Source organism: Pleurodeles waltl, chromosome 3_1, assembly GCF_031143425.1.
Source record: "Pleurodeles waltl isolate 20211129_DDA chromosome 3_1, aPleWal1.hap1.20221129, whole genome shotgun sequence".
In the NCBI taxonomy this organism is placed as follows: domain Eukaryota; kingdom Metazoa; phylum Chordata; class Amphibia; order Caudata; family Salamandridae; genus Pleurodeles; species Pleurodeles waltl.
Genome location: NC_090440.1, coordinates 23,778,050 through 23,805,197, shown reverse-complemented (window position 1 = coordinate 23,805,197; position 27,148 = coordinate 23,778,050). Strand labels below are relative to the sequence as shown.

At 48.0% G+C, this 27,148-nt stretch overlaps 1 protein-coding gene across 6 annotated transcripts in view; it reads left to right on the top strand.

The window, feature by feature from the left end:
• The window catches only part of MAPK8IP1 (mitogen-activated protein kinase 8 interacting protein 1), a 298,023-nt gene that overhangs the window by 223,295 nt on the left and 47,580 nt on the right, over window positions 1-27,148 (top strand). For 3 of the 6 annotated variants that reach the window (XM_069221748.1, XM_069221749.1, XM_069221751.1), the window contains 4 exons: window positions 10,229-10,304; window positions 12,011-12,183; window positions 16,726-16,835; window positions 26,319-26,438. In XM_069221748.1, coding sequence (XP_069077849.1) covers window positions 10,229-10,304; window positions 12,011-12,183; window positions 16,726-16,835; window positions 26,319-26,438 — 479 coding nt within the window. Of the gene's footprint in view, window positions 1-10,228; window positions 10,305-12,010; window positions 12,184-16,725; window positions 16,845-26,318; window positions 26,439-27,148 lie in introns of all 6 variants that reach the window. The other 3 variants (XM_069221747.1, XM_069221746.1, XM_069221750.1) reach the window with 1 other exon arrangement.

The following is a 27,148-nucleotide window of genomic DNA, read 5'->3' as shown; positions in this document are numbered from 1 at the left end:
TACTCCCCATCTTTCCATCTCTATCCTGTTTCCTTGGTTATTTGTTCCTTCATTCTGCCCATATGCCCTCACATCTACGCCAGGCTCCCACCCGTTGAGCATGTAGCTTCTCTCCTTCCCGCACCGCTTCCATCTTTGTTTCCTAGGCTGAATACGTAGGGGGTGTTGGTGGTTTCCAGGCTTGAAGAATCAATGACTTGGCTATTAAAGTAGCAGCAAATAAGATTTGCTTGGCACGAACAGGCAACAGGCATTTGCGGAATACCAAATTATGGCCCCAGCGGGTTTGGAGCCAATTTTAAAGATATTAAGACACTGATCCTCTGAAATACTTTCTCCCAAAATGTTGTCAGGTATTTACATGTAAAGCTCATATGAAGCCAGTCCCTCTGAATCGCCTGACAGCGCGGACAAGAACAGATGCCTCGGGATACATTTTCTTTAATCTAGCCGGAGTATAATAGAGCAGCCATTAGAATAAAATGCAACTTATTTTAAGTTACCCCCTGAGTACTTTATATGTTAGGTTATTATGGTTTTTCCATTGCTGTGTTTCTATTTCACATCCAGTGAGGTTTTCTATTTTAAATAAAACTTGAGCGATTATGTCAGATTTTTGCCCTGTACAGAGTCTCCTATACCAGTTACCTATGCCTAGTAAATTCCCAAAATAGGCCTGACCAATGGTAGAGCTAGGGCTTTCAGTTGTTCTCTCCATCGTTTGCAGAAAATGCTGGATTCGATAATAGGAAAACCTAAGATCATACGAGATAGTGTCTCTGTCGGCTAGACACTGCGTCCATGTTTTAATATGATTTAAAAAATCATCAAAGCTCCCCACCCCACCTCTTTCCATTTCTGTACATATCCTTGGTTAAGTTCAAGACCTAACATCCAAGAATTGTGAAGTCTAATTCATGAGTAAATCCTACAGATTTGGTATTTTACCTGTATCGACAACATACTGGCCTGAATCCTTACCGGCAATTTGTACCTCACACGTTTTGGGAGGCGAGGTTGTTTAAGGAATCGGGAACCTCTATGCCACTGTCCGTTAACGTATGGTTAAGATAAAAGCTAGTGCTTGGCAATAATGTGGTCTTTGAAGCCCAATCCAAGAAGGATGCCTCGTAGTAAGTTGTAATATTGGGGAGTACCAGTCCCCCATCGTTCACTCCAAGAGCTACCTTCTTTAGCCTCAGATGAAGTTTTTTAGTAGCCCATGCAAACTGTTTAATCAACAAATCTATTTCCCTAAAACATTTTTGAGGCGCTCTCAACATTATGCTTGAGAAGACAAATAGATCCAAAGGGAGAATCATCATTTTGACCAATGCTACCCGCCCGATGATCGTCATGGAAGATACTTGCCATTTCTGAAGTAGACCTTGTATTTTCCTATAAGTGCTTATGTAGATTAGCTGGAAAAGATCTGAAAAATCATTGGACACAAATATCCCTAAGTGTCTAATGGGAAGTTGAGGATTGGACCCGGATATCCGTTGGTAGAACTGTTTTCACTGCATTATACAAAAGAACTTCAGATTTAGAGCAGTTAATTCTATAACCACCCAGGACCAAAAAGATCTTAATCTTTGAAAATGCTCTGGCAATATTTGCGCAAATCTGCATGGAGATATAAAATCATGTCATCAGCGAATAATTTAAGTTTTGGTGCTTGAGGAAGTAGAGAATATATGTGTTTGTCTTGTCGGATTGCTGCTGCCAATGATTCAATAAAAAGTGCAAAAAGCACTGGGGAAAGAGGGCAGCCTTGCTGCGTACCTCGTGATATATGTACTAATCCTGCTATTTGTGCGTTTATTAAGACCTTAGCTTGAGCTCCGGAATACAAGCTACGTAATGCCTGAATAAACTTCCCTGGAAACTCAAACCTTTCTAAGGTCATGAACAAAACTTCCCATTGGACCAAATCAAATGCCTTTTCAGCGTCAAGCATTATGATTGCTGCCGGTTATTTATTTGGAAAAAATAATCAATTGCCTGTACCAAGAAATTAGTATCAGGGAGAAAGCTGCATTGATCCTCATGAATGAGTCCTTGTGCCACTTGGGCTTTACGTACTGCTAGAATCTCTGTGAATAACTTGTAATCCTGGTTAAGAAGACTAATTGGGCGATATGAGCCTGGGTTTTCCGGTAGCTTATCCTTTGTTAAAAAAATAACCACTTTGGCCCTAGAGGATGAAGGTGGAACCCATCCCCACTTCTAAAATTTCACTGAATATATTAACTAATATTTTGGCTATTTGGCCCTCCAGAATCTTATAGACTTCCACCGGAAGACCATCCTCACCGGGGGCCTTCGCATTAGGCGCAGCCCGTATTGCCTCTTTTACTTCCGAGAGGGTGATGGGAGCCACAAGTAAGGCTTGTGCTCCTTGGTCTAACCTTGGCAATACCAATGAGTCTAGGTACTGCTCAGCGTCCGATGTCTTTGCTTGTATTGTCTCAGTATAGTGCTTTGTGTAATGGGAGAAAAAGACTCTCTCTATCTCTTTAGGCTGATTCCCTGCTCCTCATCAAAGATGTTTTTTTTTATCAAATTAGGATTAGATTTTTTTTTGACTGACCAAGCCAGAAATCTCCCTACGAGCTCATTCTCGTCATACTGCTTCTGAAAGCCTGTGTGCCTATTAAGTTTATCATGAGACATGAAAAAATCCCTTAGTCTAGTCTGGTCCCTTTCGAGCGAAGAAGCCATATCCTTATTAGGTATTAATTGATGCCACCTTGTCATACGTTCAAGTTCTTGTTGAAGTGTAGTGTTTTTTTCCCTAACTACCTTCCCTAAAAAAGCTTTGAATGAAATAGCCTCACCTCGTATGTGGGTTTTTGGTGGCTTCCAATATATTAAAGAGGGAAGTTGGGCCTTTATTCATATTTAAAAATTCTGCGACTGATGCTTTGATGGATTTATCCAACCATCCTCTGTCAAAAGGTACTTATCCAGACTCCACTGCGGACGACTTGTCTGATTATTAGGTCCCAGGGAATAGAGTGATCCGAAAAGGGATTGGCCAGTATACCTAACCCCTGTCTTGCCAAAGCATATGAGATTAAGATGAAATCAATCTTTAAGGCAGTATTGCATCTTTTAGAAAAGCAGGTAAATTCCTTTTCCTGAGGATGTTCAATCCGCCAAACGTCAATCATTGCTAAAGCCCAAGCTAGTTTGTTAAGCATTTGAGATGCTCTTGATTTATTCTGTGTTTTATCCTTACGCGATGTATCTATATGGATATTAGGTATGATATTGAAATCCCCTCCTATAATGTAACAGCCCTGGAGCATGGATAAATATGCATATAAAAGCCGTAAGGACCCTACATCGTCCTCGATGGGGCCTTAAATGCTCACAGAAAGAATCTCCTTATTTGCTACTATTGTGCTCAATACTATCCATCTTGCCTGCGGATCCCTAAAGACCTCTTTCACTATCCCTGGAAAGTCACGGAAGATTAATATCGCCACTCCCCTCACTTCTGACGCAAAAGATGAATGCATAATAAAGTTAGGGAGTTTAGGGAGTTTTGCAAGGAGTGTTCAGTGAGTTTCTTGCAAAAGAAATACTTGCACTTGTGAAGCTGTTAGCTACTTCAGTATCGCTTGAAATTTTACATTGTTATTGGCACCATTCAGATTGCATGAGGCGATTTTCACCCTATTCCCATCCATCCCTTATCTCCCTGTGTAGCTTTACAAAGCAGGAAAGAGGAGGGAAGGGAAGCTCGCCAGTCGCCCTGTTTGAACATTGGCTCTGATTAGATAACCCCAGGGAGGCTGAATGGTTGTCTGTGCTTTTTTGCACTTTCACATTTTTTGCCATAACCCCACCACCTGCTGTCCCAAAAAAACAGCATTTTTTCCTATGTCTTCACCCAGTGTTCCCTCCCTCCATCCACCAAAAGGGGCCCTATCTGTCATGGCCCCATTCTCATCCTCCCAATGACCTCTTACCCCCATAGTGTCCAACCCAACCCCCTGTACTCCCCCATGCCCACCCAACCTCCAAAAGTGAGTGCATTAATGTGGCACTCTAGAGCCTAAGCCCTGGGAGGCAGCAATACATATCACACATATATATATATATATATATATATATATATATATATATATATATATATATATATATATATATATATATATAAAATAGCAACAAGCACTGTTATCGACTTTTGCTGCGATAATTGTCTGAATGTAGCCATAAAATCCTTCGCCTGCTGCACATTCTGGAAAATGTGAGCCTGACCCTTATTAAACATCTTGAGCTTTGCCAATTGCACAGCGCCTGTGCCCCAAGGGCACAGTCCCAGGGCCCCAAGTTTCTTAAAGTCATCGATAAGTCCGACAAATTCACGGCGTCGTCGTGCTGCTGTAAAAGACATGTCGGAAAACACCCGAAAGCTGAAGTTGTTGCCCTCATTAACATTTTTACGGCCTTGGACAGTATTTGCTCCTCGATCGTGTAATCCCCAAAGTTAACCAGAGTGGTATGTGGATATTTAAAGGTTGTATTATGCACTGACGGGACCCTATGTGCCCGCATAATGGAAAGATCATCTTGAGCCCTTGTTTTGTTTTGTCATGGATATGTTTGTATATTGTCTGTGATCACTTTAGTTACGGATGATGATGTTTCTGTCCCTTCCGGAACTCCCATGAATCTCAAATTAGATCGTCGAGATCTATTGTCCAATTCATCAAGCTTAAGCTGTAGTTCCTTGAGTTACGCCTGGACCTGTGAACTCACAGACACTTGTTGGTTTTTCGCATCTTCAAGGTCTGATACCCTTTGCTCTGCTTGTGAGATCTGTGTGGAGAGAAGGGTTAGATTGACATTTAGCTGGTTCAGCTGCTCATTCATTCCTTGTGTGCCTCCTCCTGTGAAATTTTGATCTCACGTAGCTCCTCCAGGATTGGTCCAAGCACGCCTTCTACTGCGATTGCGTCTTCCGAGACTCCTGTTAGTTATGAAGTAGGTACAAAAGCCTGATATACCTGAGTGGGGGTAGTTCCACCTATGAAAACAAAGGCCGGTAGATTATGGGATGGACCTCCTGACGTAGAATCCATTAGTATATTGGAGGATACTGGTCTATCCTGTATATTCTCCTGAAGCCCGTTTGCCACTCTTTCCCTTTCTCATTTGTAACCCCTTTGATACTTGTGCTACCAGAAACAAACAAAGGGTAAGAAGGCTTGTCTTTAAGTTGCCCCATATTAGAAGTTGGTGCCAGAAGTGGATCGCTAATCGCTTTTACGCCTGAGGGCTCGTGTGCAGCTTATTGTTATTTGTGCCACCCACAACGGAGCTGGAATATAATGTAGAAAGTTTGGTGGTTAATAAGGGCTGCAGTATCTCTGATTCTTGACTGTTTGGAGGGCTGATTCCACAAAAGGCTGGAGGTGCGACCGTCGACTCTTGAAGCCCTTCAGATTCATTGGAGGCATCACTCGCATGGCATGTCTTTGGTTTCTCATGGTTACGGTCAGAGTCTTGGGTTTTTTAGGGGTTCTCCCCACTGGACGCGATTTGGAGGTTAGGTTCCGCGTCATACGTTTCATTGCAGGTCCAGGAAACAGTGAGTTTCTTCCGCCAAAAACTAAACCAAACAAACCAGAAAAAAAAAATCTTTTCTTTTCCTTTTTTTCTTTTTGAGGGCTAGAGAGAAGTAAGGGCAACAAACCGTTTCCACTTGCCACAGCCCGTTTCCGCTGTACCCCTAGACTCTCCCCCTCTTGGTCTGTAAACTGCCTGAAAAGCTTGGTTTTCCTCTTTTTTCTTTTCTCTTTCCTTTTTCCTCCTTTCCCCCTTTTTCCTCCTCCTTTCATCCAAAAAAGTTATCTCAGTCTGAATATAAAAAAATAAAAGAATCCAAACCAGCCTCTTAGTCCACCCCCTCGGGCAAAAGGCAATAAACACGCCGTCCTACCCCACACTCATGGCAGTGTTGGCTTTGTATTTATCTTAAAGCTTTCATGCTTCATGACTTTGCCGCTTTCCTGCAATTGCGATGTTTGTGCATCATATCCGCACGGTACTCCGGAAAGCGCCAACTCCGCGTCGCCTCCAAAGCTCACTGTGCTCCAGGGCCTCCAAAAAGATCCTGATGCTTCTCTATCCACATGTGTTCAGGTCCGACACCCGGGATCCAGGGTTTTAAAGGCCTGGGGGAGCACTAATCCTTACCGTGCTTCACAGGGCCTGGGCATGGCCCAGCTCTCGGCCGATCACCGCTTCCTCAACGCGTCTTACGACGCACGCAGCTTCGCCATCACTGCCTCCCGGAAGACTCAGACACAGAGCATGATGGGAGCTCCACGTGACTCAGTTTATTTTCACCCAATCGTTTATTTACATCATTTGTTGTCCGCCATCTCAATGGGCTCATGGTCAGTGGATTTCCTGGATGGACTGTGAGACATAGTGCTGTTACCAGGTCACAGGACACCATAGGTGGGCATTTAGGAGGATAAGAGGGAGCTGTGAGTACATCACTGAGTGAGGTTGATTGATAAGTTTGGTTGACCATGTCTTCTGAACACACAATGGGCTATTGGTATACCCCTGGAAGACCTTGTAGTCTGTGTACACCACTAGATGTACATTGGTACATACATCATTGAATGGGACAGAGGAGCCTACTAGGGTTGGGCATGTGATCTGTTTACACAGATGGGTTGAGTCTGTAGACGCGGTACAAGTGTACCTGAGTTCTGCGTGATGTCAAGTGGCCATGATTTCTGTGTACCCGATTGTGGGGCACACATTAATCAGAATGTCTGATCATTGTATACCATTGGTTACTTGGAAGTTGTCTACAAAGGGTGGTCATTCTTAGGTACACCAAAGACCCTGTACCATCGGATGGGAATATTTGCCTTACTCTGTGTGAGGATGTCTTGTGCGCACATCGATGCAACGGGATTTCTCAGTGTACTTGGAATGAGGGTTCGCTCTGTGTGCAGCATTTGGTAGAGTTGTTGGGCCTTTTACAGCTAAGCACATGGCTTGTGTTCATTAAGGGTGTTGTATGTTTATCCACAACATCCATATCACTGCCACATTTCAGAATATCCACCTACTAGCCACAGTGGTTCTAAATGGGATTTGTTTAGATAGTGAACAGTTAAGTTTGAAGGTTTGCATTAATCTGTGTTACGTGTGGACAACTGCATGGGCTTTTAATGCTAGGGAAAGAGAGTGGGTCTATGGACACCAAAAGTTTTTTTTTTGGGCACATTTGTGACAGACATTTGTTCTGATTCCACTGCTGTACTATTGATGGAGGTGTGTCTGCGTACACTACTGGCATGACATTGGCTTCACGCTTTTGGGATGAGCCTGTGATGAGCTGTACATACACTATTTGGTGTGACTGTGTCTCATACAAGAGATAAACATGTCTTTTACACCACTGGATGAACTTGTTTGGAATACTAGTGGTGTGTGCGTGGTCTACCTACACCATGAGGAAGAGACAGAAGTGTGTTCCACATACTCTGTTGGCTGGTACCTGCGGACACATTGTAAGCAAGGGTGGAGTCAACGCTGAATGGATGTGTTTGGAATACTAGCGGTGACCGTGTGGTCTACGTACACCATGAGGAAGAGACAGGTGTGTGCTCTATGTACTTTACTGGATGGTACTTAGACATACAGCCAGAGTAGGTGTGGAGTCAACGCTGAATAGATGTGTTTGGAATACCAGCGTTGAGCGTGTGGTCTGCGTACACCATGAGGAAGAGACAGGTGTGTGGTCTATGTACTCTACTGGATGGTACATTTGGATACAGCCAGAGTAGGTGTGGAGTCAACGTTGAAGGGATGTGTTGGGAATACTAATGGCGAGCTTGTGCTCTACGTACACCACGAGGAAGAGACAGAAGTGTGTTCTACATACTCTTTAGGATGGCACGTTTGGATACAGCTAGAGCAGGTGTCGAGTCAACGTTAAATGGATGTGTTTGGAATACTAGTGGTGAGAGCATGGTCCACGTACACCATGAGGAAGAGACAGACGTGTTTTCTACATACTCTGTAGGATGGTACCTTTGGATACAGCTGGAGCAGGTGTGGAGTCAATGCTGAATGGATGTGTTTGGAATACTAGTGGTGAGTGTGTGGTCTACGTACACCATGAGGAAGAGACAGAAGTGTGTTCTACAAACTTGATAGGATGGTACCTTTACATACAGCTAGAGCAAGTGTGGAGTCAACGCTGAATGGATGTGTTTGGAATACTAGTGGTGAGGGCATGGTCTACGTACACCATGAGGAAGAGACAGAAGTGTGTTCTACATACTCTGCAGGATGGTACCTTTGGATATAGCTAGAGCAGGTGTGGAGTCAACGCTGAATGGATGTGTTTGGAATACTAGTGGTGAGGGCATGGTCTACGTACACTATGAGGAAGAAACAGAAGTGTGTTCTACATACACTGTTGGATGGTACCTTCTGATACATTGTAAGCAGGTGTGGAGTCAACGCTGAAGGGATGTGTTTGGAATACTAGTGTTGAGCGTGTGGTCTACGTACATCATGAGGAACAGACAAATGTGTGTTGTACATACTCTGGTGGATGATACCTTCGGATACATTGTAAGCAGGTGTGGAGTCAACGCTGAAGGGATGTGTTTGGAATACTAGTGGTGAGCGCGTGGTCTACGTACACCATGAGGAAGAGACTGACGTGTGTTCTACATACTCTGTTGGATGGTACCTTCGGATACATTGTAGCAGGTGTGGAGGCAACGCTGAAGGGATGTGTTTGGAATACTAGTGGTGAGTGTGTGGTCTACGTACACCATGAGGAAGAGACAGAAGTGTGTTCTACATACTCTGTAGGATGGTACCTTTGGATACAGCTAGAGCAGGTGTGGAGGCAACGCTGAAGGGATGTGTTTGGAATACTAGTGGTGAGCGCGTGGTCTATGTACACCACGAGGAAGAGACAGGCGTGTGTTCTACATACTCTGTAGGATTGTACCTTTGGATACAGCTAGAGCAGGTGTGGAGGCAACGCTGAAGGGATGTGTTTGGAATACTAGTGGTGAGCGCGTGGTCTACATACACCATGAGGAAGAGACAGGCGTGTGTTCTAAATACTCTGTTGGATGGTACCTTCAGGTACATTGTAAGCAGGGGTGGAGTCAACACTGAAGGGATGTGTTTGGAATACTAGTGGTGAGTGTGTGGTCTACGTACACCATGAGGAAGAGACAGACGTGTGTTCTACATACTCTGTTGGATGGTACCTTTGGACTGTATTTTGTGAAAGGTTTGGTGAAGAATGATAGGGGTAATAGCTTGAATGTGTGCTTGCATGTGTGTGTTTTGTATACCATTGGGATGGGAGCAGTGTGCAAACTGTGGTTGACTGTTTTCTTTGTTCACCATCGGAATGTGGTCATTCAGCATTCTATGGATGACCATGGACCATGGGCATATCAGCATGAGTATTTGGGTGAGATACGCCATTAGATATGAATTTGTTGGAGTGAATAACTGGTCTGTCTTCCCCGTTTGGATGAGATTGTTGTGCATGCATGGGATAAACTTCTGTGCACCAGTGTATATGGATGAGTCCAACATTTTGCCAGTGAATGCACACATGGTACATTGTTGGGAATAGATTGGCATGCCTGTTAGCATGCACAAATAGTTGGAGTTGTATGGATTACTAGTGGTTGAATCTGTGATCAGTCTGGTTGAGCCAGTGGTCTGAGTCATGGGAACACCATCTTTGGGTACACAACAGGTGGGCATGCGGACTGTTTAGTGCACTGTAACAGCTTTGCTGCAGTGACCACGTTGTGGGCACAACTGAATGGCTTGTTTGGTGTTTAAAGCTGAGGGTGTTACATGCACCGTGTGGATCGGGCACGTGGCCACAGTAGCGAGGGACATGTATGGTGGGCAAACTGCAGATGGACACACTTACAATGTGATATTTGGGCAAACTATGGAGGGAAATTCTGTCTACGTCCTCTATTGCAATTAACAAAAATTATGCTATTACAGATGTTGCGTGCTCTCTGAACACCACTGTACTGACCTCTTAGCATAGTAGTGAAAAAGATTGTGTTTTGATGGAGTCTTTCTACTAAGACTTCATTTTCTGTCTCTTCCAGTTCCCCTTCTATACAGACACCTCTATAACAACTTTGAACGTTGGTAAAGTTTCCTTCTTTTCCCAATCCAGGTGCAGAGTCCTTCGGCCTCTTCTCTTGCATGATAAATGGGGAGGAGAGAGAACAGACCCATCGCGCAGTCTTCAGGTGAGTGTCTGGTTATCGATCAAGTCTTCACCTAGTCTGAGAACCGCGTCGTGAACCTGAGAGGATCAAAGCCCTGAAGGATTACCATGGCCTGGACCCTGCCCTTCGCCAAGAGCCCTCACTTGTAAATATTGACTCCTTGGCTGGATCCTTCTGCAGGAAGTCATTGGTTCCCTAGACTGATACAGGTCACACTCTACAATCACTGAGGAGGAAAGCACTACTGCACCTTGCCTCCGCCAAGCATTCTGCTTCACCCGGATAACCCCAGATGTCCACACTGGATCTAGATGGGAAATGTACATCTTTTCTATTCCATCTTTGTAGGACCTTTGCATCAGAGGAACAATTCTTGAAATCCAGCAGAAGGATCCTCTTTTCAAAAGCATGTAGATGCAAAGGCTTTATTTATTTATTTTTGCAGTTTTTCACAGCCCAAACAGGACCCAGCGGAGCACTTTACACCAGCACAGATTCACACTCCATACAAGCAGTTTACATAAACACAGTTACAAAGAGGAATACACAAGAACAACAAGAATACATTACATAGCAGCATGTAACTTTATATATGTTGCACTAAAAAGTTACAGTAAAAGGTTCATAGCAGACGGTTTCTTGAAATAATTTAATTTGATGTAACCGTAGTGCATTGCCAGTTTTGTAGTTTTGCATGAGGCCTCCTTGTGTTGCATAGATGGCCACCTAGGGCTCTGATGAGGATTCAAAGAGGGGTAGGTGGAATGTGGCCTGAGCTGCTCTCTGCACAGGCTAGACCAGTGGTTCCAACCTTTTGACTTCTGTGGACCCCACTTTATCATGACTGGAACCCAGGGACCCCCACTAAATCATTATTGGAATCTGGGGACCCCCACTGAGTCATTACTGGAAGCCAAGAACCCCGAACTAAACATTGTGGATGATTTGAACCACAAAACAATATGCAAATATACAGAAACAAGCATCCCATCAGACACATACACAAATGATAACACATTTTATTTAATTTGCAAACCAATGAAATAAAAATAGAAATGTTTTAATTTTAATAAGAAGGATGGAGTATTTTATGGAATTTAATTTATTACACATATCGTCCGTACTACATTCTGTTTGATGCACCTGCACGGCTCCCACAAATCAATTGGAGGACACTATTTCAGTTTTTAGCCTCCAATTTCAAATTTCTTCACATTTACAGTACATTTAAAAATGTTGAATTGTACAATTAGCCACTTTATTTATATACACTTTATTAATTTGTTAATATTAGTTAATTATCTAAGCAGTGACAGACCCCGTGAGGAGACTTCACGGACCCCCGAGACCACATGTTGGGAACCACTGGGCTAGACTTTTCCCTCACATTGATTGACAACATGTCCATCATCATGTAGAAAGATTGATGGTCCCACTTGTGGGATGGACTGGTTTAGTGGATCCGTCATGAGTCTAGCGGGTGGTCCTCTCATCCGTCAGGCATCCAACTTCATGTTACCTATCTATGATAAGGGTACGCTACTCAAGCCAGTGACCTGTGTGGTAATACCCCATGCAGAAGAACCCCGTGTCTCGTAGTATCATATCGTAGCTTCTGTTTCCGCCAACTTAGTATTAAGAGGGCACTTGTGATGTGGCCCACAGTGCCCACCCGCTGGTACCCTACCCTCCTCCCTCTCACTGATGCTCTTGCCCGCACTCCCCAGGTTTGTACCACGCCACGATGATGAGTTGGAATTGGAGGTGGACGACCCGCTTCTGGTAGAGGTGCAGGCTGAGGACTTCTGGTACGAAGCCTTCAACATGAGGACGGGCGACCGGGGCATCTTTCCCGCATACTACGCCATTGAAGTCACCAAGGATCAAGACCACATGACAGGTACGGCTCTGTGTCCCATGAGGTTCTGTTCACATAAATAGAAGCTGGACAAACCTAGCAAGCTTGCTTATGGAATCACACCATCCCATGAGAAGCATGCCACCCACCTCACACTGGGACATTCTTCATGAGAAGCCCAAGTGAAGTTAATACTTTTCAGAACAGGTTTTGTCATGGATTCAACAAATATCGCTAGTTTTAATCAAATATTTTGTCAGAAATCTTTTTTTGCTTGACAGAATCATTTTAGTGATTAGGTACATGGTGTTTGATTATCAGATTTTTATGTAGAACATATATTGTTGTAATTTGCTATTGTTGAAATGTGTTTTTGCAATTATTTTTTATTGGCATTTAAAACATATACAGTACAACTGACACAGCAATGTCAAGTGGGGAAAAAATGGGTGTGGGGTGAGAATGGGGGTGGTGAGGGAAGGGAAAACAGAGGGGGGAAGCATGGTATCACACAGTAACACATGCTTCAGTGACAAAGATCTACGGCACCCCATGCACATACTGCGCAAATCCCACATCACCGGCACAATGTACCCACCCCCTGCATAGCTAATGAGCGAGCTACAGAGAAACAGTGGTGGAATAATTGGGGTTGTGCTACTGCATCAGATGCAGCAAAGTATCTGAAGCTCTGTCAAGCAATGGGGAGATGAGTGGTGTTTGAGTCGGGGTGAAGTGCGCTTCTGGGTACTTGGCCCTCAGGGGGAGGTTGAAGCTGCACAGTTAGGTGAGAAGCGGCTCCCAAATGTCCTTGGGGCGGGATTGCAATGGCATCCGTTCCCAGAAGTTAGACCTTTGTTCTTGGCAATATGCGGCGTCTCGCAGCCAGGCCGCCAGGGAGGGTACGGCCCACCAGGGGGGTGGTGATTGCGTGTATTGTGGAGAATACACCCTCCCAAAACCCCACCACCTTCAGACATTCCCACGCTAAGGGGCAGATTTTAGATCCCCTAGTGCCTCCTTGCGCCACATTAGCGTCATTCTTTTTTTACGCTAATGCGGCCGAACAAGGCCAAAATCACCATGCTGTATTTACAGATGGCGTAATGCATGCATTGCGCCACTTTATAACCCTTTGTGCTACATTATTCCTGCCCCAGGCATATTGTATGCAGAGGGGGTGTTCCCCCGTTAGGGGGGCTGAAAAATTGGTGCAAAGAAATCTTTACAATGCGCCTCAATGGGCTTTGCAGGATTAGCGTCAACAGTTTTGACGCTCGTTCCCCTAACTAATACTGTGGTGTGCCGTATCTTAGATATGGCGCGCACATGGTGGCATTAGGGGGCGGGAAGGGGCGCAAGAAACTTTTCTTAAATCAGGCCCTAAATGTATAAAATTGGCCTGTGGAAAGGTGCACTTCAGGCAGCATTCATCCACAGTGAGTCCCATTTTAAAGAATTTTGTGCGGGTTGCGGTATAGTTGGTGTAGGAACTTGAAATTATTTGTCAGAAACCTTTATAGGGATGATATTGGTGGCATTATTACAAATCACTTGATTGTCTTAATGGTACTGAATAAAATCTTTCCCCCTTCTGATGGTCTCCCACTCCATTGAAGGGTTTAGGGTAATCATAAAAACATTTATAAACCACTAAAGAACTAAGGGCCAGATGTACGAAAGGATTTTACCCATTCTGTGTCTATGGGAAAAAGCTTTCGTACATATGGCCCTAAGGGGCTGATTTATATGTTAGTGGTAAGGATACGACGGAGCATCCTCACCAGTAACGTCATGGTCTGCCCAATGATTTAGATGCAGGTGGACCATAGGTTTGGCTATGACGGTTACTGCTCCATGACCACCACAGCCAACCCTCTCTGACGGCCCGATGGAGTAAGTGCCAGCAGAGAAATGGCTATATGTCCACCCACCCAATCAGGATGGGTGGACATAGCCATTTTTTTACTGTCCGTCACGGCCAGGCAAACCATGGTGGTGAGGGAAGTAAAATGCAAAAAATGCTCTCTTGGCCATGGGAGATGACTCCCATGGCTAGGGGAACATTACATTTTTTTTTCAAAAACAAAATCCTGGTTCAGTATCTTCTTTTTGAAAATAAAAATAAGAAAACTATTTGGTGCAGTGTTCCTGCCAGTGCATTATAAATGACCATCTTTTTGGCAGTCTTTTATAAACGTAGCAGCTGGTCCCACCACCAGAGGAAACTATGGCCCGTATTTATACTCCGTTTGCGCCGAATTTGCGTAGTTTTTTTCGACGCAAATTCGACGCTAAACTAACGCCATATTTATACTATGGCGTTAGACGCTTCGGGCGCCAAAGTGCCCGGAGAGTGCGTCATTTTTTAGCGTGAACTCCTTCCTTGCGTTAATGATATGCAAGGGAGGCGTTCCCGTCTTAAAAAATGACTCCCAGGCCTTTACGTGGTATTTATACTCCCGGGCAAAAATGACGCCCGGGAGTGGGCGTGGCCAAAAACGGCGCTTTTGCGCCGCTTTTTAACGCCTGAGTCAGGCATGGCGTTAAGGGACAAGTGGGCTCAAAATGAGCCCAGAGTGCCCTCCCCTGCCCCCAGGGACCCCCCCTGCCACCCTTGCCCACCCCAGGAGGACACCCAAGGACGGAGGGACCCATCCCATGGACATTAAGGTAAGTTCAGGTAAGTATTTTTTTTTTTTTTTTTGTGGCATAGGGGGGCCTGATTTGTGCCCCCCTACATGCCACTATGCCCAATGACCATGCCCAGGGGACAGAAGTCCCCTGGGCATGGCCATTGGGCAAGGGGGCATGACTCCTATCTTTACAATGATAGGAGTCATGTTGATGGGGGATGGGCGTCGAAAAAACATGGCGCAAGTCGGGTTACGACGATTTTTTCGACGTAACCTGACTTGCCCCATTTTAAGACGCCCATACGCCATTTTCCCCCTACGCCGGCGCTGTCTGGTGTACGTGGTTTTTTTCCACGCACACCAGGCAGCGCCGGTCCGCTTGCGCCGGCTAACGCCATTCCATAAATACGGCGCCCGCATGGCGCTTCAGAATGGCGTTAGACGGCGCAAAATCTTTTGACGCTAAACTGCGTTAGCGCAGTTTAGCGTCAAAAAGTATAAATATGGGCCTATGTTGTTCCTGGAACAATTGGAGGTTTCAGGCCACCGTCTTGTACAATGCTAAAAAATCAGCAGTCTCTTTCAACGCAGAGTATAAATCCGAACTTGTGCACGAGCAAAGTTCATAGGTCTTCTCTTAGAGAGTGCTTATTCTGTGGCGAAAGGCAACAAAAAAAATGTTTATACACATCCGTCTTGGAAAGTAAAGTCTGCACATCTCCCCCTAAGTGGTTTGTGGTCTGCAGTGCAATGTGTGGGGCTGCTGTGGTCAAATTGAGCAGTGCTGATGATTTTACAGAAGATGTTCATGTTCAGGACACCAAGCAGCCTATCACATGCCTCCCTTCAGGTGCCACCCTTCTACTCACAGTAGCAGTGCGTAGTAGTAGAAGGGGCATATTTATGAGGGGTTTGCACCATGCTTGCACCATGCAACGTGGAACATACGTTGTGCAAACCACTAAGCAATATTCTTTTAGCCAATCAAAGCCACTTTGGCTTTCAATGGCCTCAGAGATCTGGAGTAAGACAAAGCAGCGCAAATTGCTGTGTTGCCTCATGCTGCATCTTGGAGGTGTTCCATGGGCGTTGCGGTGGGTATTTCCCCGTAACTCCCATGGTTTTTGATGCATTCCCACATTTAGCAACTCTGGTAAACCTGGGAATGCGCCACAATCCTACACCTCCTCAGGTGAGGCGTAACAAGGAGAAATATCTTCATTTCTCCTTGTTTTGTTCCTCTTTCTATGTGTGCTGCGATGTGCAGCACACATAGAAAGGGTAAAGCACCTATTGTGATTATTTTTGTGCAGAGAGGTGTCCTTTCCTACACAAAACAATCCTGCATGCAACTCAGCACCCCTGCACCATGATACAAGGGACCTGTGTTGGCGCTATGCAGGCAATTGTGCACCAGAGCAGGGGAAGAGGACAAGAATGAGCCGTATGAGATAAATGTGGTACATTCCTGCCCTTTCCCTGAGACGCAGGGCAGTGCAGCAAGGTGACTTGCCGTGCTTCCCTGCCCCACAAAACCCCCTAATATTGGCCTGAGTGTGCGAGGCTCCCACACTTGGCTGCTCATGTAGAAGAAGCTCAGGGGTCTAGGAAGGGAGATGTGCTTTCTACCCTGTGAAAAACAGAATTGTTTTCAAGGAAGAAATAGGCCACCTCAAATTCCAAGGACTGTTGTACAAAAGCCTGAGGATGCTCTTCTAGATATTGTGATATCCAGCCCTCTGTGCGATTGCATGTACAGATATTCCCTTGATACAAACCATAGCTCCTGACTATGCAGAGTGTGGGTGTCACAAGCATTTTATGGAAAATGTAAATATATTACATGAATAATCCTGGGTTAGGCATGCGTGACGTACAGGTTTCTATATGGACACATCTACTTTACATAGGGGGTCTGTGTTTCAATGTTATTATCTATATCTTCTAGCGACAGTAAAGAGCAGCGATTGGGTGGAGAAGTTCCGAGTGAAGTTTCTGGGCTCCGTGCAAGTTCCGTACCACAAAGGGAATGACGTGATGTGTGCGGCGATGCAGAAGGTAAGCAAGGTAGGACATGTGGACTGCTGGACAGATGAAGGACTTGGAGTGCTTACAGGGTTAGGGTGGGGCAAAGCAGGGCCTGGCCTGCGGTGCTAACGATGAAAGGACTGCACCACCCGATATCGTCCCCTTCAGTGTCGCTAGACAGGTGACGGCTTTGGGGTGCTTACAGGCTCAGGGTGGGGAAAAGCAGGGCCTGCGGTGCCAACGATGAAAGGACTGCACCACCCGATATCGCCCCCTTCAGTGTCGCTGGAGAGGTGAAGGCCTTGGAGTGATTACAGGGTCAGGGTGGGGCAAAGGAGGGCCTGGCCTGTGGTGCCAACGATGAAAGGACTGCACCACCCGATATCATCCCTTTCAGCGTCGCTGAAGAGGTGAAGGCCTTGGCCACGGCCACGACCTGGCCCTGGCCTACAGTGTCAGCAACATGTCATACCGTACCCTGCAGTGTCAGCAATAGGATAGCATCTGTGCTAGTCCTCCCCGGCAGTGTCAGCAGTATGATAGCACCTGTGCTAGTCCTGCCCTGCAGTGTCAGCAATAGGATAGCATCTGTGCTAGTCCTGCCCTGCAGTGTCAGCAGTAGGATAGCGTCTGTGCTAGTCCTGCCCTGCAGTGTCAGCAATAGGATAGCACCTGTGCTAGTCCTGGCCAGGACTGTCAGCATTAGGAAAGCGCCTATGCTCGTCCTGCCCTGCAGTGTCAGCATTAGGATAGCAACTGTGCTAGTCCTGCCCTGCAGTGTCAGCAATAGGATAGCATCTGTGCTAGTCCTGCCCTACAGTGTCAGCAGTAGGATAGCATCTGTGCTAGTCCTCCCCGGCAGTGTCAGCATTAGGATAGCGCCTGTGCTAGTCCTGCCCTACAGTGTCAGCAGTAGGATAGCGACTGTGCTAGTCCTGCCCTGCAGTGTCAGCAATAGGATAGCATCTGTGTTAGTCCTGCCCTACAGTGTCAGCAGTAGGATAGCATCTGTGCTAGTCCTGCTCTGCAGTGTCAGCAATAGGATAGTACCTGTGCTAATCCTGCCCTATGGTGTCAGCAGTAGGATAGCACCTGTGCTAATCCTGCCCTATAGTGTCAGCAATAGGATAGCACCTGTGCTAATCCTGCCCTATAGTGTCAGCAATAGGATAGCGCAAGTGCCAGCCCTGCCCTGCAGTGTCAGCATTAGCATAGCACCTGTGCTAGTCCTGCCCTACAGTGTCAGCAATAGGATAGCGCCTGTGCTAGTCCTGCCCTGCAGTGTTAGCAGTAGGATAGCACCTGTGCTAGTCCTGCCCTGCAGTGTCAGCAGTAGGATAGCGTCTGTGCTAGTCCTGCCCTGCAGTGTCAGCAGTAGGACAGAGCCTGCGCTAGTTCTGTCCGTCAGTGTCAGCATTAGGATAGCACCTGTGCTAGTCCTGCCCTGCAGTGTCAGCAATAGGATAGCATCTGTGCTAGTCCTGCCATGTAGTGTCAGCAGTAGGATAGCGTCTGTGCTAGTCCTGCCCTGCAGTGTCAGCAATAGGATAGTACCTGTGCTAGTCCTGGCCAGGACTGTCAGCATTAGGATAGCGCCTATGCTCATCCTGCCCTGCAGTGTCAGCATTAGGATAGCAACTGTGCTAGTCCTGCCCTGTAGTGTCAGCAATAGGATAGCATCTGTGCTAGTCCTGCCCTACAGTGTCAGCAGTAGGATAGCATCTGTGCTAGTCCTCCCCGGCAGTGTCAGCATTAGGATAGCGCCTGTGCTAGTCCTGCCCTACAGTGTCAGCAGTAGGATAGCGACTGTGCTAGTCCTGCCCTGCAGTGTCAGCAATAGGATGGCATCTGTGCTAGTCCTGCCCTACAGTGTCAGCAGTAGGATAGTATCTGTGCTAGTCCTGCTCTGCAGTGTCAGCAATAGGATAGTACCTGTGCTAATCATGCCCTATAGTGTCAGCGGTAGGATAGCACCTGTGCTAATCCTGCCCTATAGTGTCAGCAATAGGATAGCACCTGTGCTAATCCTGCCCTATAGTGTCAGCAATAGGATAGCGCAAGTGCCAGCCCTGCCCTGCAGTGTCAGCATTAGCATAGCGCCTGTGCTAGTCCTGCCCTACAGTGTCAGCAATAGGATAGCGCCTGTGCTAGTCCTGCCCTGCAGTGTTAGCATTAGGATAGCACCTGTGCTAGTCCGGCCCTGCAGTATCAGCAATAGGATAGTGCCTGTGCTAGTCCTGGCCTGCAGTGTCAGCATTAGGACAGCACCTATGCTAGTCCTGCAGTGTCAGCAGAAGGATAGCAACTGTGCTTGTCCTTCCCTGCAGTGTCAGCAGCAGGATAGCGCCTATGCTTGTCCTGCCCTGTAGTGCCAGCAGTAGGACAGCACATGTGCTAGTCCTGCCCTACAGTGTCAGCATTAGCATAGCGCCTGTGCTAGTCCTGCCCTGCAGAGTTAGCAGTAGGATAGCGTCTGTGCTAGTCCTGGCCTGCAGTGTCAGCATTAGCATAGCGCCTGTGCTAGTCCTGCCCTACTGTGTCAGCATTAGCATAGCGCCTGTGCTAGTCCAGCCCTGCAGTGCCAGCATCAGCATAGCGCCTGTGCTAGTCCTGCAGTGTCAGCATTAGCATAGCGCATGTGCTAGTCCTGCCCTGCAGTGTCAGTAGTATGATAGCGCCTGTGCTAGTCCGGCCATATAGTGTCAGCAATAGGATAGCGCCTGTGCTAGCCCTGCCCTGCAGTGTCAGCATTAGGATAGCACCTGTGCTAGTCCTGCCGTATAGTGTCAGCAATAGGATAGCGCCTGTGCTAGCCCTGTCCTGCAGTGTCAGCATTAGGATAGCGCCTGTGCTAGCCCTGCCCTGCAGTGTCAGCATTAGGACAGCACCTATGCTAGTCCTGTAGTGTCAGCAGAAGGATAGCAACTGTCCTTGTCCTTCCCTGCAGTGTCAGCAGCAGGATAGCGCCTATGCTAGTCCTGCCCTGTAGTGCCAGCAGTAGGACAGCCCATGTGCTAGTCATGCCCTGCAGTGTCAGCATTAAGATAGCGCCTTTGCTAGTCCTGCCCTGCAGTGTCAGCATTAGGACAGAGCCTGTGCTAGTCCTATCCGGCAGTGTCAGCATTAGAATAGCATCTGTGCTGGTTCTGCCCTGCAGTGTCAGCAATAGGATAGCGTCTGTGCTAGTCCTGCCCTGGAGTGTCAGCATTAGGAAAGCACCTATGCTCGTCCTGCCCTGCAATGTCAGCAGTAGGATAGCGCCTATGCTAGTCCTGGCCTGGTGTGCCAGCAGTAGGGCAGCACATGTGCTAATCCTGCTCTGTAGTGTCAGCATTAAGAAAGCGCCTGTGCTAGTCCTGCCCTGCAGTGTCAGCAATAGGATAGTACCTGTGCTAGTCGTCCCCAGCAGGGTCAGGATTAGGATAGCGCCTGTACGGGTCCTGCCCTGCAGTGTCAGCAATAGGATAGCGCCTATGCTAGGCATGTACTGCAGTGTCAGCAGTAGGATAGCAACTGTGATGGTCCTGCCCTGTAGTGTCAGCATTAGGATAGCGCCTGTGCTAGTCCTGCCCTGCCGTATCAGCAATAGGATAGTGCCTCTGCTAGTCCTGCCCTGCAGTGTCTACATTAGGATAGCGCTTGTGATAGTCCTGCCCTTCAGTGTTAGCAGTAGGACAGAGCATGTGCTAGTCCTGTCCGGCAGTGTCAGCATTAGATTAGTACCTGTGCTAGTCCTGCACTGCAGTGTCAGCATTAGGATAGCGCCTGTGCTAGTCCTGCCCTCCAGTGTCAGCATTAGGATAGCGCCTATGCTCGTTCTGCCCTCAAGTGTCAGCATTATGATAGCGCCTGTGCTAGTCCTTCCCTGCAGTGTCAGCAATAGGATAGCGCCTGTCCTAGTCCTGCCCTGCAGTATCAGCAATAGGATAGCGCCTCTGCTAGTTCTGCCCTGCAGTGTCTACATTAGAATAGCGCCTGTGATAGTCCTGCCCTTCAGTGTCAGCAGTAGGACAGAGCATGTGCTGGTCCTGCCCTGCAGTGTCAGCATTAGCTTAGTACCTGTGTTAGTCCTGCCCTGCAGTGTCAGCATTAGGATAGCCCCTGTGCTAGTCCTGCCCTCCAGTGGCAGAATTAGCATAGCACCTTTGCTAGTCCTGCCCTACAGTGTCACCATTAGATTAGTACCTGTGCTAGTCCTTCCCTGCAGTGTCAGCAGCAGGATAGCGCCTATGCTAGTGCTGCCCTGTAGTGCCAGCAGTAGGACAGCACATGTGCTAGTCCTGCCCTACAGTGTCAGCATTAGCATAGCGCCTGTGCTAGTCCTGCCCTGCCCTGCAGTGTTAGCAGTAGGATAGCGTCTGTGCTAGTCCTGGCCTGCAGTGTCAGCATTAGCATAGCGCCTGTGCTAGTCCTGCCCTACTGTGTCAGCATTAGCATAGCGCCTGTGCTAGTCCTGCCCTGCAGTGCCAGCAACAGCATAGCGCCTGTGCTAGTCCTGCAGTGTCAGCATTAGCATAGCGTATGTGCTAGTCCTGCCCTGCAGTGTCAGCAATAGGATAGCGCCTGTGCTAGCCCTGTCCTGCAGTGTCAGCATTAGGATAGCGCCTGTGCTATCCCTGCCCTGCAGTGTCAGCATTAGGACAGCACCTATGCTAGTCCTGCAGTGTCAGCAGAAGGATAGCAACTGTCCTTGTCCTTCCCTGCAGTGTCAGCAGCAGGATAGCGCCTATGCTAGTCCTGCCCTGTAGTGCCAGCAGTAGGACAGCACATGTCAGCAATAGGATAGCGAATGTGCTAGTCCTGCACTGCAGTGTCAGCATTAGAATAGCGCCTGTGCTAGTCCTGTCCTCCAGTGGCAGCATTAGGATAGCGCCTATGCTCGTTCTGCCCTCCAGTGTCAGCATTATGATAGCGCCTGTGCTAGTCCTTCCCTGCAGTGTCAGCAATAGGATAGCGCCTGTGCTAGTCCTGCCCTGCAGTATCAGCAATAGGATAGCGCCTCTGCTAGTCCTGCCCTGCAGTGTCTACATTAGAATAGCGCCTGTGATAGTCCTGCCCTTCAGTGTCAGCAGTAGGACAGAGCATGTGCTGGTCCTGCCCTGCAGTGTCAGCATTAGCTTAGTACCTGTGCTAGTCCTGCCCTGCAGTGTCAGCATTAGGATAGCCCCTGTGCTAGTCCTGCCCTCCAGTGGCAGCATTAGCATAGCCCCTTTGCTAGTCCTGCCCTACAGTGTCACCATTAGATTAGTACCTGTGCTAGTCCTGTCCGGCAGTGTCAGCATTAGAATAGCACCTGTGCTGGTTCTGCCCTGCAGTGTCAGCAATAGGATAGCGAATGTGCTAGTCCTGCCCTGGAGTGTCAGCATTAGGATAGCGCCTATGCTCGTCCTGCCCTGCAGTGTCAGCAGTAGGATAGCGCCTATGCTAGTCCTGGCCTGGTGTGCCAGCAGTAGGGCAGCACATGTGCTAATCCTGCTCTGTAGTGTCAGCATTAAGAAAGCGCCTGTGCTAGTCCTGCCCTGCAGTGTCAGCAATAGGATAGTACCTGTGCTAGTCGTCCCCAGCAGGGTCAGGATTAGGATAGCGCCTGTACAGGTTCTGCCCTGCAGTGTCAGCAATAGGATAGCGCCTATGCTAGGCATGTACTGCAGTGTCAGCAGCAGGATAGCAACTGTGCTGGTCCTGCACTGTAGTGTCAGCATTAGGATAGCGCCTGTGCTAGTCCTGCCCTGCCGTATCAGCAATTGGATAGTGCCTCTGCTAGTCCTGCCCTGCAGTGTCTACATTAGGATAGCGCTTGTGATAGTCCTGCCCTTCAGTGCTAGCAGTAGGACAGAGCATGTGCTAGTCCTGTCCGGTAGTGTCAGCATTAGATTAGTACCTGTGCTAGTCCTGCACTGCAGTGTCAGCATTAGAATAGCGCCTGTGCTAGTCCTGCCCTCCAGTGGCAGCATTAGGATAGCGCCTATGCTCGTTCTGCCCTCCAGTGTCAGCATTATGATAGCGCCTGTGCTAGTCCTTCCCTGCAGTGTCAGCAATAGGATAGCGCCTGTGCTAGTCCTGCCCTGCAGTATCAGCAATAGGATAGCGCCTCTGCTAGTCCTGCCCTGCAGTGTCTACATTAGAATAGCGCCTGTGATAGTCCTGCCCTTCAGTGTCAGCAGTAGGACAGAGCATGTGCTGGTCCTGCCCTGCAGTGTCAGCATTAGCTTAGTACCTGTGCTAGTCCTGCCCTGCAGTGTCAGCATTAGGATAGCCCCTGTGCTAGTCCTGCCCTCCAGTGGCAGCATTAGCATAGTGCCTTTGCTAGTCCTGCCCTACAGTGTCACCATTAGATTAGTACCTGTGCTAGTCCTGTCCGGCAGTGTCAGCATTAGAATAGCACCTGTGCTGGTTCTGCCCTGCAGTGTCAGCATTAGGATAGCGCCTGTGCTAGTCCTATCTGGCAGTGTCAGCATTAGGTTAGCACTTGTGCTAGTCCTGCAGTGTCAGCATTAGGATACCGCCTGTGCTAGTCCTGGCCTGTAGTGTCAGCAGTAGGATAGCACCTGTGCTGGTTTTGCCAACAGTGTCAGCAATAGGAAAGCACCTGTTCGTCCTGGCCTGTAGTGTCAGCATCAGGATAGCACCTATGCTCGTCCTGCCCTGCAGTGGCATCAGGATAGCGCCTATGCTCATCCTGCCCTGCAGTGTCAGCATCAGGATAGCGCCTATGTTCGTCCTGCCCTGCAGTGTCAGCTAGCGCCTATGCTCGTCCTGCCCTGCAGTGTCAGCATCAGGATAGCGCCTATGCTCGTCCTGCCCTGCAGTGTCAGCATCAGGATAGCGCCTATGCTCGTCCTGCCCTGCAGTGTCAGCATCAGGATGGCACCTATGCTAGTCCTGCCCTGCCCTGCAGTGTGTGAGTAGGATAGCGCCTCTGCTAGTCCTACCCGTCAGTGTGGGCAGTAAGATGGCGCCTCTGCTAGTCCTACCCTGCAGTGTGGGTAGTAGGATAGCGCCTCTGCTAGTCCTGCCTTCCAGTGCCAGTATCCTGCCATTCCTTTGCCCATCATTGTATTAGGACACTGTTGGCTCTAGTCGTGCTCTACAGTGGAAGCATTAGGACAGCTCCTTCCATACGTTTATCTTTGTCCTGCATAGTGAGTGCTAGTACATCAGTTAGTCTAGTCCTGTCCTACAGTGCCTGCATTAGGACAGAACCTCCCATGCCTCACTGCGCAGTGCCTGCATTAGGACAATATCTCACAAGGTGATGGGTGGAATGCTTAAATTAATCTCAGCCAGTGTTGATTGCTCTGAGCCATGTTCTAGCTCATCATGTTTCACCCACTGTGCCACTCTAGACAGAGGCCGGCCGTATGCACCAGCCACCCAGACCAGTTTCAGCCCAAGAGCAATTACCAGGGACAGAGATTAATTTGTGAATTCCTTCCTTCACCTTGTTCGGATCAGACTCCATAAGTCCAGACGTGGATTCCATGCTCCCCGTTCCAAAGGACTGAAGCTACCCCTCGCCGCCCAAGTCAAGCGGCCTGAAGCTGGTCTGGGGTTGCTTGTCTAGAGGGGTCCTGGCCGGGAGGTTCGGGTTGGACTGTTCCTATTGGAGCAGACATAGGCTGCTTTGCAAACGGCAGGTTTCCGTCTAGAGTAGCGCAGCCGGTGAAAACGATGGACTGGAATGCAGCCAAGGCAACTGTCAGTGGCTGAGCTTACTTAAAGAATCCCTTCCATCTCCTTGTTCCTGCCCTGCTGAGTGGGCATTAGTGCAGGACCTGCTCTAGCCCTGGCACTTGCAATAAGGCAAACAGGATATCTGTCACATTTGTGAGGGCGTGACCATCCGCCGGATTCTAAATCAAGCCCTACATTACTGTCCTAGGGGCCCAAAGACCAGAGTTCTAATCCACTTCTTGGCACTTTGTCAAGAAACGTGTGATTTAAGGACAAGCACTTTTCCTCTCTGTGCCTCAAACTGCAAGTCTGTACCTGTGTTTTGTATGAGTATATGTGGAATGGAAATAAAAGTGGCACTGTATGTTGTGTGGTACTGAACTCTTCCCATCACATCCTGGATCCTGTGATTTGGAGGACAGCATCGATACAGCGCTGCTTAATGGAAATCTCCTCACCTCTGAGATGCTGAAGCGTGCATCAAGCATGGCCTCATCTCCTCTGGATCCTGGTTATCTAACCTACTTCCCTTCAGTGTGTTGCATACACGCTCACCTCGCCTCTGCTAGATCCTACCATCCTTGCCTATATTGTGTCGCTCAAGTACGCTGGCCTCTTCATCCCTAGAGTCCGCGCTTCTTGCCCACATTGCTTCAGTGTGTCGCTCAAGTATGCTAGCCTCTCCTCCCCTAGACTCTGCGCTTCTTACCCTTATTGCTTCAGTGTGTCGCTCAAGTACACTGGCCTCTCCTCCCCTAGACTCTGCGCTTCTTACCCATATTGCTTCAGTGTGTCGAACAAGTACGCTGGCCTCGTCTCCCCTAGAGTCTGTGCTTCTTCCCCTTATTGCTTCAGTGAGTCGCTCTAGGACGCTGGCCTCGCTTCCCCGGGAGTCTGTGCTTCTTCCCCTTATTGCTTCAGTGTGTCGCTCAAGTACGCTGGCCTTGACTCCCTTAGAGTTTGTGCTTCCTGCCCCTATTGCTTCAGTGTGCCGCTCTAGTACGCTGGCCTCTTCATCCCTAGAGTCCGCGCTTCTTGCCCACATTGCTTCAGTGTGTCGCTCAAGTATGCTAGCCTCTCCTCCCCTAGACTCTGCGCTTCTTACCCTTATTGCTTCAGTGTGTCGCTCAAGTACACTGGCCGCGCTTCCCCTACAGTCTGCACTTCTTTCCCTTATTGCTTCAGTGTGTCGCTCATATACGCTGACCTCGCCTCCCCTAGAGTCTGTGCTTCCTGCCCCTATTGTTTCTGTGTGCCACTCTAGTACGCTGGCCTCGCCTCCACTAGAGTCTGCGCTTCTTGCCCATATTGTTTCTGTGTGTCGCTCATATACGCTGACCTCGCCTCCCCTAGAGTCTGTGCTTCCTGCCCCTATTGCTTCAGTGTGCCACTCTAGTACGCTGGCCTCGCCTCCACTAGAGTCTGCGCTTCTTGCCCATATTGCTTCAGTGTGTCGCTCAAGTATGCTTGCCGCGCCTCCCATAGGGTCTGGATCCCTTGCTCATATTGCTTCAGTGTGTCGCTCAAGTACGGTGGCCTCTCCTCCCTAGAGCCCGCACTTCTTGCTCATATTGCTTCTTTGTGCCACTTTAGAGCTCTGGCCTCGACATAGGGGCTGTATCTCTTGTCCATATTGCTTGAGTGTGTCGCTTAAGCCTGTACTGCATACACACTGGCCTCGTCTCCGCCAGACCCTGTCTCCTTGCCTATATTCCTCCCGAGTGAGACCCACAATCCTCTGCTGGGTTCATGAATGCCTAAGTTCTACCATTGTAGTTCACTTTCCAGACCAGATTCATTTCAGGAATAAAGACCTGTCAGTGTACTTGTTTTTTGCAGATTGCCAATTCTCGGAGGATGACGGTACATTTCAACCCCCCATCCAGCTGCGTCCTGGAGATCAGCATGCGTGGAGTGAAGATCGTAGTCGTGTCAGATGATCCCAGGGACCAGGCCAAGGTAAGGAGCCCGCACAGTGATAGATCCACCACAAAGGGCCTTCTGTCCTCCCAGTACCCACCACCCAAACCACCTTCCAACAGCCTTTAAATGGCAGAATAATAATTATTTAGTTTTGTTTCTGTTTGTTAGTAAAAGCCTTGAAATAAGAGCATTTCAGAAGCATATTATCCATAGAACCATTATAACTAAAATGACAAAGCATTTCATCTGTTAAGAAGCAAATCCACTGAAACCCCCAGCGCCCTCTGTCTCTCGCTAGTGGTGAAATTCAAGAGGGTGTACGCTGGAGTTTCTGGTGTTAGTTGCTCAAGAGTTATCAATCGTTGATTCAAATGATTCCAGCGAGTGTTAATAAAAATAATTATAGGTAACAAGAATTCACTAGAGTCTCAGGCTCAGTTGACCTCCTGGTGATCACCCGACCTGCCAGTCTTATTGAGCGTTGAATACTCATTAAAGACATTGGCCCTGAGTGGCGGATGGGGTTACTCTGTCACAGACTTGACTTATATCCCGTCTGTCGTATTACAATCCAGTATATTCTATGGAGATCGTAATACGGCGGACGGGATATCCGTCACGTTTGTGACAGGGTATTCCCTCTGCCGAGATCTAAATCAGGGGCATTGCTTTCTGGTGATCAATTAAATTGTTGTGATTTACTTTGAGACATACATAAGCTGTGAAGACGTAGGGTAAAGCCAACA